The 13,096-nt window shown below is 42.4% G+C and overlaps 1 protein-coding gene across 2 annotated transcripts in view; it reads left to right on the forward strand.

Moving 5' to 3' along the window:
• Positions 1-13,096, forward strand: part of sapcd2 (suppressor APC domain containing 2) — a 55,447-nt gene that overhangs the window by 19,251 nt on the left and 23,100 nt on the right. For both annotated transcript variants that reach the window (XM_060912746.1, XM_060912745.1), the window contains exon 2: positions 3,155-3,294. In XM_060912746.1, the coding sequence (XP_060768729.1) occupies positions 3,155-3,294 (140 nt within the window). The remainder of the gene's footprint in view (positions 1-3,154; positions 3,295-13,096) is intronic.

Raw genomic sequence — 13,096 nt, forward strand, 5'->3', positions numbered from 1 at the left:
TAAGCTCCCTATTGCTACAACAGACTTCCATCATACTGATTATACAGAAATCAGTTTTGAGATTTGCAGTCAGTTCCAGAATTATTGGCACCTCTACATACATACACTGGAGGACCTGGAGAGACTCTGTATTGAGGAGAGGTGTCAGATTGCATGCTCTTCTTCTATATATGTATATTTTCTTAAATTTGCTTTAATAGCTCAAGCTTCTACCAATCAGTCATAACAGTAAAACCACTGACATAATGATTGATTATCTCATTACAGTGGCGCCTGTCAAGGAGTGGCATATATTAAGCCTCGGTCACAACCGGCCGTATGTGCTCCTACGGCCGGTCTACATGCAAAAAAAGGCAAGAAACGCACGGAGGGCGCACGTGAAACGCACGAGAGCGCGCGTGTGACGTGCTGATTTTCGAGCTGCAGACCGGCCGCAGAGGTTCTTTGTCATGTCAAACAAACTCTACGGGTGCTTACGGTTTTTTCAGGTTGCAAGACAAACTTACGGCCAACGCGCGTCTTTCTCCACGAACAAAAAAAAAACGTAGCGATTTGGGGAACGCCAAAAATCGTACGGCCAAAAAAATCGTACGTCCGGTTGTGACCTAGGCTTTAGGCAGCAACAAGAGAACAGTCAGTTCTTGAAGTTGATGTGTTGGAAGCAGGAAAAATGGGCAAGTGTAAAGATCTGAGCGACTTTCTCAAGGGCCAAATTGTGATGGCTCGATGACTAGGTCTGAGCATCTCCTCCAAAATCCTCCTCCTTCAAAGACATGCAGATTCGGTACAATGGGGCCACTGTAATTGGCGCAAGCTGTAGTGGTTTCCCAGCCATAATGTATGTACATGTATAGATCTTGCTATGGCAAAGCTAATAAATCAAAATCAAATCAAATTAAATGGCACATCTTGTAGGGTGTTCCCAGTATGCAGTGGTTAGTACCTACCAAAAGTGGTCCAAGGATCCAAAGGACAACCGGTGAACCGGCGACAGGGTCATGGGTGTCAAAGGCTCATTGATTCGCATGGGGCATGAAGGCTAGAACATATGGTCTTATAGAGGCTTTGCACCATCACGTGACCCCATAGCAACGGTAACTACACCGTCATGACAGGAGGCATGCTTGTAGTGCTTCATTCAGTTGAGTTAATTGTTATTGATCAGTATGGGAAGGTTTTGCTACGTTTTTGGATGTGCAAGTAATTTTGAATGAGTCCCGCCCAGTGTTTTTCCCTTCTACGTTTACAAATCTCTGTAGTTTTTCCCCCGATGATGAATTACTTTTGGCAGATTAAAAAATCTGATGTCTTTGTTTCATTCAAAACGACTTGCACATCCAAAAACACAGCAAAGCCTTCACACCTAGCTCGTCTGAACGAAGTTTCACACTACAAGCGTGCTTCCTGTCATGGCGGCATAGTTACTGTTGCTATGGCGTCACGTGACTGTGCAAAGCCTCTATCCCACAGGAGAGCCACTGTAGCACAAACTGGTGAAAAAGTTAATGCTGACACCTTTCTGTTTTAGTCATCATTAACTGATTAATATGTGTGTGTGTGTGTGTGTGTATATATATATATATGATTTTTTTTATTCATCATTACCAAGGGTGCCGATACTTCTGGAGCTGACTCGACAGGCAGTTGCATTTTGCAATGCTTTATTCTAATAAGATTGTGTGTACATGGTTTTTTCCTTTCTTTAGCTTTTTGAGCATGGGTGGCACGGTGGTGTAGTGGTTAGCACAGTCGCCTCACAGCAAGAAGGTCCTGGGTTAGCGGCCAGCGGGGGCCTTTTTGTGTGGAGTTTGTTCTCTCCGTGTCTGCGTGGGTTTCCTCCGGGTGCTCCAGTTTCCCCCACAGTCCAAAGACATGCGGTTAGGTTAATATGGGACGGCCTTGGGCTGAGGTGCGCTTGAGCGAGGCACCTAACTCCCAACTGCTCCCCAGGTGCTGTTAGCATGGCTGCCCACTGCTCTGGGTATGTGTGTGTGCTCACTGCTCACGTGTGTGTGCTTTAGATGGTTAAATGCAGAGAGGAATTTCACAAGCGTGTGATGAATAAAGTTGTTGTTGTTATACTCCAATGTAATGCCGAATAAAAAAAAAAATTACAAGCTCAGGCACCAACGTATCCAGGTGAGTGATTTTTCCACTTCTGTAATTAAATTAAAATCATGTAACGTAAATTTTTACGGTCAATTACAGCAAGTTTGTGCAACAGATGCCACTAAACTACTTTTGCCATCGCACAGTAAATTCAATGTGCTGGAAAATGATGATATTTTACTCTCGGAATCTTTTCGCGAAGCGTGTGGGCGTGGCTAAAATATTTTTCCTGAACGTTGTTTCAGCTGGAAACATGAACATAGGTGATTGTGAAAGATTCAGGTGTTGAATGAATACATTAGTGGTTAGATGATATTGAATCGTTCCCTTTCGTAACTAAATGTCCATCAGCACCTCAAATTAAAGGCATTTGGTAACGACATACAGTTACAGTTTAATTACCTCCCTTTTATAGAGGAAGAGCCTGAGGACAGGATGCTTGTATGAGTAATCAAGTGAACCTGCTCGTTTAAAAACAAGAATCGTAGTATTTAGGCTATGTCATGGGACGGCAAATGTTGCGTGATGTATTTTTCATGCATTTATATATAAATGTGTTTCGTAAGAACAGGAATCATATCTCTTCTTGGATTCTCTTTAAAAAAAACTAGACAGGGACACTCTAACGAGTGCAAACCCCGCCTTTTCCCTATTAAAATACATTGGGCGAAAATTTCGAAGTTCTGCCATGACCTTGACCTTTGACCTCCAAAATTTAATGGTTTCCTTCCTGGATGATTGGCAACACGTACAAAATTTGGTCCAAATCGATCCATTGGTTCTTGAGATATCTTGCAGACACACAGACAGACAGACAGATACACACACACACAGACTGACGCAGGTGAAAATAATAACCCCTCCGACTACTGTCGGCGGGGTTAATAAGGTATTTTCTTAAGTCTTAATGCAAGATTAGCTCCATCTTGTGGCATTGAGCGTGAGAAGTGTTATGATGTGTATCAAGAACCCATTCATAAGCTGTTTAATAAATTAAAAATCCAACCCAATTCTTATCTTCATCCTTTTTTTTTGTCCCTTTCAGGTCAGCAGCAGGGTGAACGTGTTGGTCTGCCTCGCTCACAGAGCGAGACTACGACAGGGTTTGCGGTGACCAGGAGGCACAGCAGGAGCCGGGAAGAGCCGAGGCGACACACCATCACTAACGGGGTTGACTATGGGATGGTATGAAACGAACGAATCCACACTGAATCATACATCATCATGGATGGATAATGGTGCACTCTGGGATTGAACAGAAACAGTTTGGATATTTAGAAGAGTATTTCATACGGTGGTGTAGTGGTTAGCACTGTCGCCTCACAGCAAGAAGGTTCTGGGTTCGAGCCCAGTGGCCGATGAGGGCCTTTCTGTATGGAGTTTGCATGTTTTCTCCGGGTGCTCCGGTTTCCCCCAAAGACATCCAGGTTAGGCTAATTGGTGGCTCTACATTGACCGTAGGTGTGAATGGTTGTTTGTCTCTATGGCTACGTTTACATTAGACCATATCTGTCTTGTTTTCTTCGCGGATGCACTGTCCGTTTACACTGAAACGCCGGGAAACGGGAATCCGCCAGCGTCCACGTATTCAATCCAGATCGTGTCAGCTCCGGTGCTGTGTAAACATTCAGAATACGCAGATACGCTGTGCTGAGCTCTAGCTGGCGTCTCATTGGACAACGTCACTGTGACATCCACCTTCCTGATTCGCTGGCGTTGGTCATGTGACGCGACTGCTGAAAAACGGCACGGACTTCCGCCTTGTATCACCTTTCATTAAAGAGTATAAAAGTATGAAAATACTGCAAATACTGATGCAAATACTGCCCATTGTGTAGTTATGATTGTCTTTAGGCTTGCCATCCTTCCACTTGCAAGTGGTAAGTGATATGCGCTGGGATCATACACACAGCGGCTCAGTCCCGAATAAGTGCTTGTTCACTTCACTCGCGTGCTCTGTGAGCTGCGCAGGGCCGGAGTGCGCACCCTCCAGAGGGCACTCGCTGTTCAGGGCAGAGTGATTTGGAGCGCAGGATGCCTGCGGAGCCGAGCGTATCTGTGTATTGGTGTTGCTGTGTGCACGCAAATCGTGTATTGGTGTTGCTGTGTGCACACTAATCGTTTTAAAAACGTTAATCTGATGATCCGCTGATACGGTCTAATGTAAACATGGGCTACGTGTCCCCCTGTGGTGATCTGGTGACTTGTCCAGGGTGTACCCCACCTCTCACCTATAGTCAGCTGGGATAGGCTCCAGCTTGCCCGCGACCCTGCACAGGATACACAGGATGCACGGCTACAGATAATGGATGGATGGATATTTCATACATCAGATAAATCGATCAGCAACACTATGCTGCATGTCAAATGTTGGCTAAAAAAAAAGGACTGATGTGTTTGAAACATAATTGTTCCCTCCCTAAAATTGCTCTCGGCTGCTCTTTGATACAGCTTAAGTCTATGTTTAGTGACTTAAACATCCACAAGTTGAAATTTATAGTGGATATAAAAAGTGTACACACCCCGTTAAAATGATAGTTTTTTTCTGATGTAAAAAATTGAGACCATGATAAATAATTTCAAAACTTTTCCCACCTTTAATGTGACCTGTACAATTCAATTGAAAAACAAACAAATCTGTTCAGGGGGAAAAAAAATTACAATAAGCTGGTTGCATAAGTGTACACACCCTTAAACTAATACTTTGTTGAAGCACCTTTTGATTTAATTACAGCATTCAGTCTGTTTGGGTCGGAGTCCATCAGCCTGCCACATCTAGACTTTACCCACTCTTCCTTGCAAAAGCGCTCCAAATCCGTCAGATAGCGAGGGCGTCGCTTGTGCACAGCCCTCTTCAGGTCACCCCACAGATTTTCAATTGGATTTAGGTCTGGGCTCTGGCTGAGTCATTCTTTTGTTGATTTCGATGTACAACCCCGATTCCAAAAAAGTTGGGACAAAGTACAAATTGTAAATAAAAACGGAATGCAATAATTTAAAAATCTCAAAAACTGATATTGTATTCACAATAGAACATAGACAACATATCAAATGTCGAAAGTGAGACATTTTGAAATTTCATGCCAAATATTGGCTCATTTGAAATTTCATGACAGCAACACATCTCAAAAAAGTTGGGACAGGGGCAATAAGAGGCTGGAAAAGTTAAAGGTACAAAAAAGGAACAGCTGGAGGACCAAATTGCAACTCATTAGGTCAATTGGCAATAGGTCATTAACATGACTGGGTATAAAAAGAGCATCTTGGAGTGGCAGCGGCTCTCAGAAGTAAAGATGGGAAGAGGATCACCAATCCCCCTAAATCTGCGCCGACAAATAGTGGCGCAATATCAGAAAGGAGTTCGGCAGTGTAAAATTGCAAAGAGTTTGAACATATCATCATCTACAGTGCATAATATCATCAAAAGATTCAGAGAATCTGGAAGAATCTCTGTGCGTAAAGGTCAAGGCTGGAAAACCATACTGGGTGCCCGTGATCTTTGGGCCCTTAGATGGCACTGCATCACATACAGGCATGCTTCTGTATTGGAAATCACAAAATGGGCTCAGGAATATTTCCAGAGAACATTATCTGTGAACACAATTCACCGTGCCATCCGCCGCTGCCAGCTAAAACTCTATAGTTCAAAGAAGAAGCCGCATCTAAACATGATCCAGAAGCGCAGACGTCTTCTCTGGGCCAAGGCTCATTTAAAATGGACTGTGGCAAAGTGGAAAACTGTTCTGTGGTCAGACGAATCAAAATTTGAAGTTCTTTATGGAAATCAGGGACGCCGTGTCATTCGGACTAAAGAGGAGAAGGACGACCCAAGTTGTTATCAGCGCTCAGTTCAGAAGCCTGCATCTCTGATGGTATGGGGTTGCATTAGTGCGTGTGGCATGGGCAGCTTACACATCTGGAAAGACACCATCAATGCTGAAAGGTATATCCAGGTTCTAGAGCAACATGTGCTCCCATCCAGACGACGTCTCTTTCAGGGAGGACCTTGCATTTTCCAACATGACAATGCCAAACCACATACTGCATCAATTACAGCATCATGGCTGCGTAGAAGAAGGGTCCGGGTACTGAACTGGCCAGCCTGCAGTCCAGATCTTTCATCCATAGAAAACATTTAGCACATCATAAAACGGAAGATACGACAAAAAAGACCTAAGACAGTTGAGCAACTAGAATCCCACATTAGACAAGAATGGGTTAACATTCCTATCCCTAAACTTGAGCAACTTGTCTCCTCAGTCCCCAGACGTTTACAGACTGTTGTAAAGAGAAAAGGGGATGTCTCACAGTGGTAAACATGGCCTTGTCCCAACTTTTTTGAGATGTGTTGTTGTCATGAAATTTAAAATCACCTAATTTTTCTCTTTAAATGATGAATTTTCTCAGTTTAAACATTTGATTTGTCATCTATGTTCTATTCTGAATAAAATATGGAATTTTGAAACTTCCACATCATTGCATTCCGTTTTTATTTACAATTTGTACTTTGTCCCAACTTTTTTGGAATTGGGGTTGTATGCTTGGGGTTGTTGTCGTGCTGAAAGATGAAATTCCTGTTCATCTTCAGCTTTCTAGCAGACACCTGAAGGTTTTGGGCAAAAATTGACTGGTATTTAGAACTGTTCATAATTCCCTCCACCTTGATTAAAGCTCCTGTTCCAGCTGAAGAAAAACAACCCCAAAACATGATGCTGCCACCACCATGCTTCACCGTGGGTATGGCGTTCTTTTGGTGATGTGCCGTGTTGTTTTTGTGTCAAACATACCTTTTGGACTTGTGGCCAAAAAGTTCAACCTTGGTTTCATCAGACCATGACACATTTTCCCACATGCTTTTGGGAGAGCTGATGTATTTTTTTGCAAAATTTAGCCGGGCCTGGATGTTTTTCTTTGACCCTGCCTCATAGTCCAGACATATGGAGAATACGAGAGATTGTTGTCACGTGTAGTACACAACCAGTACTTGCCAGAAATTCCTGCAGCTCCTTCAGTGTTGCTGTGGGCCTCTCGGCAGCCTCCCTGACCAGTTTTCGTCTTGTCTTTTCATCAATTTTGGAGGGACGTCCAGTTCTCTGTAATGGCACTGTTGTCCCATATTTTTCTCCATTTCTTGATGACCGTCTTCACTGTGCTCCATGGTATATCTAATGCTGTGGAAATGTTTTTGCACCCTTCTCCTGACTGATACCTTTCAACAGTGAGATCCCTTTGACGCTTTGTAAGCTCTCTGTGAACCCTGGCTTTTGCTGGAGGATACAACTGAGTAAATGTCTGAACTTTATTTGGGGTTAATCAGAATCCAGGGCAGGTGTGAACCCAAAAAGACTGAATGCTGTAATTAAATCAAAAGGTGCTTCAACAAAGTACTAGTTTAAGGGTGTGCACACTTATGCAACCAGCTTATTGTAGGTTTTTTATTTTTTATGTTTTTCCCCCTAACAGATTTGTTTGTTGTTCAACTGAATTGTCACATTAAAGGTGGGAAAAGTTTAGAAATTATTTCTTGTGGTCTCATTTTTTATATCAGAAAACCCTATCATTTTAACGGGGTGTGTACACTTTTTTTTTTTTATATCCACTATATATTCCTGTAGAATAATTCTGAGCAGTTACTGAGCGTCTAACTGACACCCAGTCCTTCTGTACAAAACTCGGTCATTGTATTGTCGATTTTTTTTTTCTAACAAATTCGTAATTAGGCCAACTTAACACATTTTCTTCTAACTAGAGTTGTATCTCCTCTCTCATTTATCATGCGAATTCAGTTCTGATGGATGTTTTGGGTAGATCTTGCCTTGAGGAGCAAATTTTTGTCCTTTCTTGATTTTCCTGTTGTAAACAGTTTGTTTTGGAGGTTGGCCCTCTGTCACATTGTCACATTCCAGTTCTGTTGGTTGTTTTGATGTCAAGCCAGATGAGCGACTATGTCCTTGACGTTCTGGTTTTCGTTTCCTTGTGCATGGCTTATGGCCATAACGGTCGTGAATTACTGTATGTTTTTTTGCTCTTTTTGTAAATAAGAACCATAAGCGAGGGCTTTAATCTGGGAAGTTGTTGTGTGTTTAGAAAACACATATGGTTTCCATCTGTAAGCCTCCTCTTCCTTTACTTTTGGGTCTTCGTAGTTCACTTGAGTTACAGCTGAATATTAATAATCCTGCCATTACGCTGTATTGAAAGTCGGATGGTCAGATCGCAAAGTGTTAAATGTTGTGCTGAAAGTACAAGAGATCTCAAACCCACTCTGACTCGAGCTGTGCGCTACGTTATCCGTGTCCACCACTTACCACTCCCCTTCTTCGCTCCAGTCCCCCTCCTCTGTTCCCCCTTTTTGTCCCTCCCCTTGTGTGTGTGTGTGTGTGTGTGCGCGCTTCTCCCCCTTTTCTAACTTTCATTTCTGTCCTTTTGCCCCTCTCTCTGTATCTCTCTGTGTTTGCTTTTCTTTATTTCTCTGTCTTCTCCTGTTTCCAGTCCTTCTTCCCCCTCCTTCCTTCCTTTCTTCTCTCCCTTTTCTCACTCCATCCCCATGGTGGTGAGCCGGCTCGGGCCCCCGGGCCTGGGAGCTGGTGCAGTTTGGGCTGCCTACACCACTGTCTTCATCCCCCTCAGCAGCAGCCTGTACTCCAGCAAAGCCTTGCACTTTTTCTACTGGGTGAGTGAACGAGTGAACTAGACGGCGCACTCTGGAACGGTTAAGCTCACAGTTATGAGGTGTGTCGGCATGTTGATGATTAACTGGCGCGAAGGATTCAAGGAAGTTCCATTCACGTTGCATCGTACTTGAAAGTCGAACGTTTCTGGATCAATACTCCTGATTTCTTATTTGGGGAAAACATGGACGTCTGCTGTAAACTTAGCTTTGCGTGGCAACGTGTGGAATTTGACAGCCAAGCTACAGCACCTTGGCATTTCCATGCCCTTTGAACATATTATCTATCCATATAGAGTGCCTCACGTGCTGGAAAAGTCAAAGTCATTCACTGGTTTGAGACTTTTTGCCATCTTGAAATTCTTGGAATAATGACGTGACTAGCAAAACTAGTAGGTTCTTGCATTTTAGTAATATTCGACACAAATTACCTGGACATGTGGAATGGAAAGCAAACCATCCTTTTAAAAAAATGTCTCGTAAAAAGTATAAAGTTATGCAAAATGCATGTTAAGAGTGTGACACTTAAATAATATTGGCTGGCATTGAGTGGTATATCAGATATATTCCATTCAGCTAGTATGATACTGAACCAACTGAAAAAAAGCCAGCCAATATTATTATTATTATTATTATTATTATTATTATTATAGAATAGACTTTGTCATTGCATGATTGGACAACAAAATCGTTTCTCCCATGTCCGTGAATAAAATGAATAAACTTTAAAAATAAATTGTAAAAAAAAAATAAAAGATATGTACATAAAAAAAACCCATTCACCTATACAGACATCCTCTTCATTAAATATTTAAGGTTAAAAGCGGCATGAAGTATAGATGAAATATTGCACAGGTCATTGTTGCACTTGGGGATAAAACAAGACATTATCGCATTTTTATTATTATTATTATTATACATTATACACATTCCTTTCAGGTGTTCAACGCATCTTTCTCTTTCAAAATTCTCTCAAAATCTTTGGTATTTAACGGAACCTGGCGGCCATGTTTGTTTACAAATTGTCCCAGTCGCTCGCTAGCGCGGAAGTTTTACGTCTCCGAAAGCGTGACATCGTGTTGCCTTGACCACCATGCAGTATCGATTCGTAAACCATATTCAACACTCATTCTCCATTGGCTAGAGTGACGTAATACATGTAGGATATGCGAACAAGATCGCACGCTGTCAAACCAAATGAACGAAACCCGCTAGAAGGGAAAAGAACACGTGGTTTTATTCCATCGAAAAAGTGTCCTGTATCGATGATAATATTTCATGAGCTTGGGAAATGTAGACTTTAGTGACTGCTTGTACGTTTCCAAGTTCAAGGTTGTACAATGGAACAAACCAAACCTGTTTCTCTTTTCTGGAATCTTCTATCCGCCCCCACATGAACATTAAATATGCTTTTAAATCATGGCTTGAGTTACAGCCTGTAGCAATTTGTCAAGGTAAACAACTGTATCTGTGAAGTTTTTTTTTTCTTTTTCTTTAAACTATCCTGCTTTCCGACTGCAGAACCAGACTGACTCCATATCTGTCTTTCTGTCTGCCGGGTGATGTCATGGTCTGTCATACCGTGTCACGTTAACTGTACGATTGGCTCAAGCTGTCTCTGCCTGTATTGTTTGTAATGTTGCCTGCGCAGCTCCCCCCGCTCTGTTTCTCTTTGACAAAGAGGATTTAGCCCACACACACACGCATGGCCTAACCCACACCTTTTCTCTTTAGTTCTCTCTCTCTCTCTCTCTCTCTCTCTCTCCATGACGTCCCTTTGCTCCCATTCAAGTGAGGACTTGGCTGTTGAAAGGGAACTGCACTTTATATGCATTTGTGCAGCAGAGCCAAACTCAGCCTTGCTGTTTTCGAACACAATGATCTGTGTTTGAATTTCATAAATGACCTCGGGGGCCTTCCCCCCCTCCCTTCTCATTTCCACAAACTTCAAAATGCCACTTTAAGATGGATGGAACACGAAGAAATAGAATTAGGGCCTGGTCCGACAACACCGGTAACTATTGACTATCCGTCTGCCTGAATTTAGTTCCAGTCTGGAGCAGAAACACCACAACTATAATCCCGACTATGATATCGCTTGGTCCTGACACTCAGGGAAATAAACGCATGCAAGTTAGGAAAAGTCATGGAAGTTTTTTCCCCAAGTACAACCCCGATTCCAAAAAATTTGGGACAAAGTACGAATTGTAAATAAAAACGGAATGCAATAATTTACAAATCTCAAAAACTGATATTGTATTCACAATAGAACATAGACAACATATCAAATGTCGAAAGTGAGACATTTTGAAATTTCATGCCAAATATTGACTCATTTGAAATTTCATGACAGCAACACATCTCAAAAAAGTTGGGACAGGGGCAATAAGAGGCTGGAAAAGTTAAAGGTACAAAAAAGGAACAGCTGGAGGACCAAATTGCAACTCATTAGGTCAATTGGCAATAGGTCATTAACATGACTGGGTATAAAAAGAGCATCTTGGAGTGGCAGCGGCTCTCAGAAGTAAAGATGGGAAGAGGGTCACCAATCCCCCTAATTCTGCGCCGACAAATAGTGGAGCAATATCAGAAAGGAGTTCGACAGTGTAAAATTGCAAAGAGTTTGAACATATCATCATCTACAGTGCATAATATCATCAAAAGATTCAGAGAATCTGGAAGAATCTCTGTGCGTAAGGGTCAAGGCCAGAAAACTATACTGGGTGCCCGTGATCTTTGGGCCCTTAGGTGGCACTGCATCACATACAGGCATGCTTCTGTATTGGAAATCACAAAATAGGCTCAGGAATATTTCCAGAGAACATTTTCTGTGAACACAATTCACCGTGCCATCCGCCGTTGCCAGCTAAAACTCTATAGTTCAAAGAAGAAGCCGTATCTAAACATGATCCAGAAGCGCAGATGTCTTCTCTGGGCCAAGGCTCATTTAAAATGGACTGTGGCAAAGTGGAAAACTGTTCTGTGGTCAGACGAATCAAAATTTGAAGTTCTTTATAGAAATCAGTGACGCTGTGTCATTCGGACTAAAGAGGAGAAGGACGACCCAAGTTGTTATCAGTGCTCAGTTCAGAAGCCTGCATCTCTGATGGTATGGGGTTGCATTAGTGCGTGTGGCATGGGCAGCTTACACATCTGGAAAGACACCATCAATGCTGAAAGGTATATCCAGGTTCTAGAGCAACATATGCTCCCATCCAGACTGCGTCTCTTTCAGGGAAGACCTTGCATTTTCCAACATGACAATGCCAAACCACACACTGCATCAATTACAGCATCATGGCTGCGTAGAAGAAGGGTCCGGGTACTGAACTGGCCAGCCTGCAGTCCAGATCTTTCACCCATAGAAAACATTTGGCGCATCATAAAATGGAAGATACGACAAAAAAGACCTAAGACAGTTGAGCAACTAGAATCCTACATTAGACAAGAATGGGTTAACATTCCTATCCCTAAACTTGAGCAACTTGTCTCCTCAGTCCCCAGACGTTTACAGACTGTTGTAAAGAGAAAAGGGGATGTCTCACAGTGGTAAACATGGCCTTGTCCCAACTTTTTTGAGATGTGTTGTTGTCATGAAATTTAAAATCACCTAATTTTTCTCTTTAAATGATACATTTTCTCAGTTTAAACATTTGATATGTCATCTATGTTCTATTCTGAATAAAATATGGAATTTTGAAACTTCCACATCATTGCATTCCGTTTTTATTTACAACTTGTACTTTGTCCCAACTTTTTTGGAATCGGGGTTGTAGTAGCACCACCTTATTCCGGGTCGTACTGTACAGCTTGGACTTCAAAACAACCCATGCGCACACTCCAGTGGTTGATATAATACAGATTGATCACGGATTACAGAAATATAATATAAAAAAGGACACAAAATACGGACCGGTTATGGATTTTAATACGGATGCAAATAATTTACGGCTTGGTCACGGATGTTTCAGTATATTACAGATTGGTTACTGATTTCATACGGATGATGCATGATGGATAAAAAATGAAGAAGTCTAAAACAATTCAATGTTTGGACTGCCGAAGTTCATAATTAAAATATCTTACCTGCATTTATATTTTTATTAATTTACTATTGATATTTCATGGAAAATATCACATCCGGGCGGCACGGTGGTGTAGTGGTTAGCGCTGTCGCCTCACAGCAAGAAGGTCCGGGTTCGAGCCCCGTGGCCGGCGAGGGCCTTTCTGTGCGGAGTTTGCATGTTCTCCCCGTGTCCGCGTGGGTTTCCTCCGGGTGCTCCGGTTTCCCCCACAGTCCAAAGACATGCAGCTTAG

This window comes from Neoarius graeffei, chromosome 28, assembly GCF_027579695.1.
Source record: "Neoarius graeffei isolate fNeoGra1 chromosome 28, fNeoGra1.pri, whole genome shotgun sequence".
NCBI lineage: Eukaryota > Metazoa > Chordata > Actinopteri > Siluriformes > Ariidae > Neoarius > Neoarius graeffei.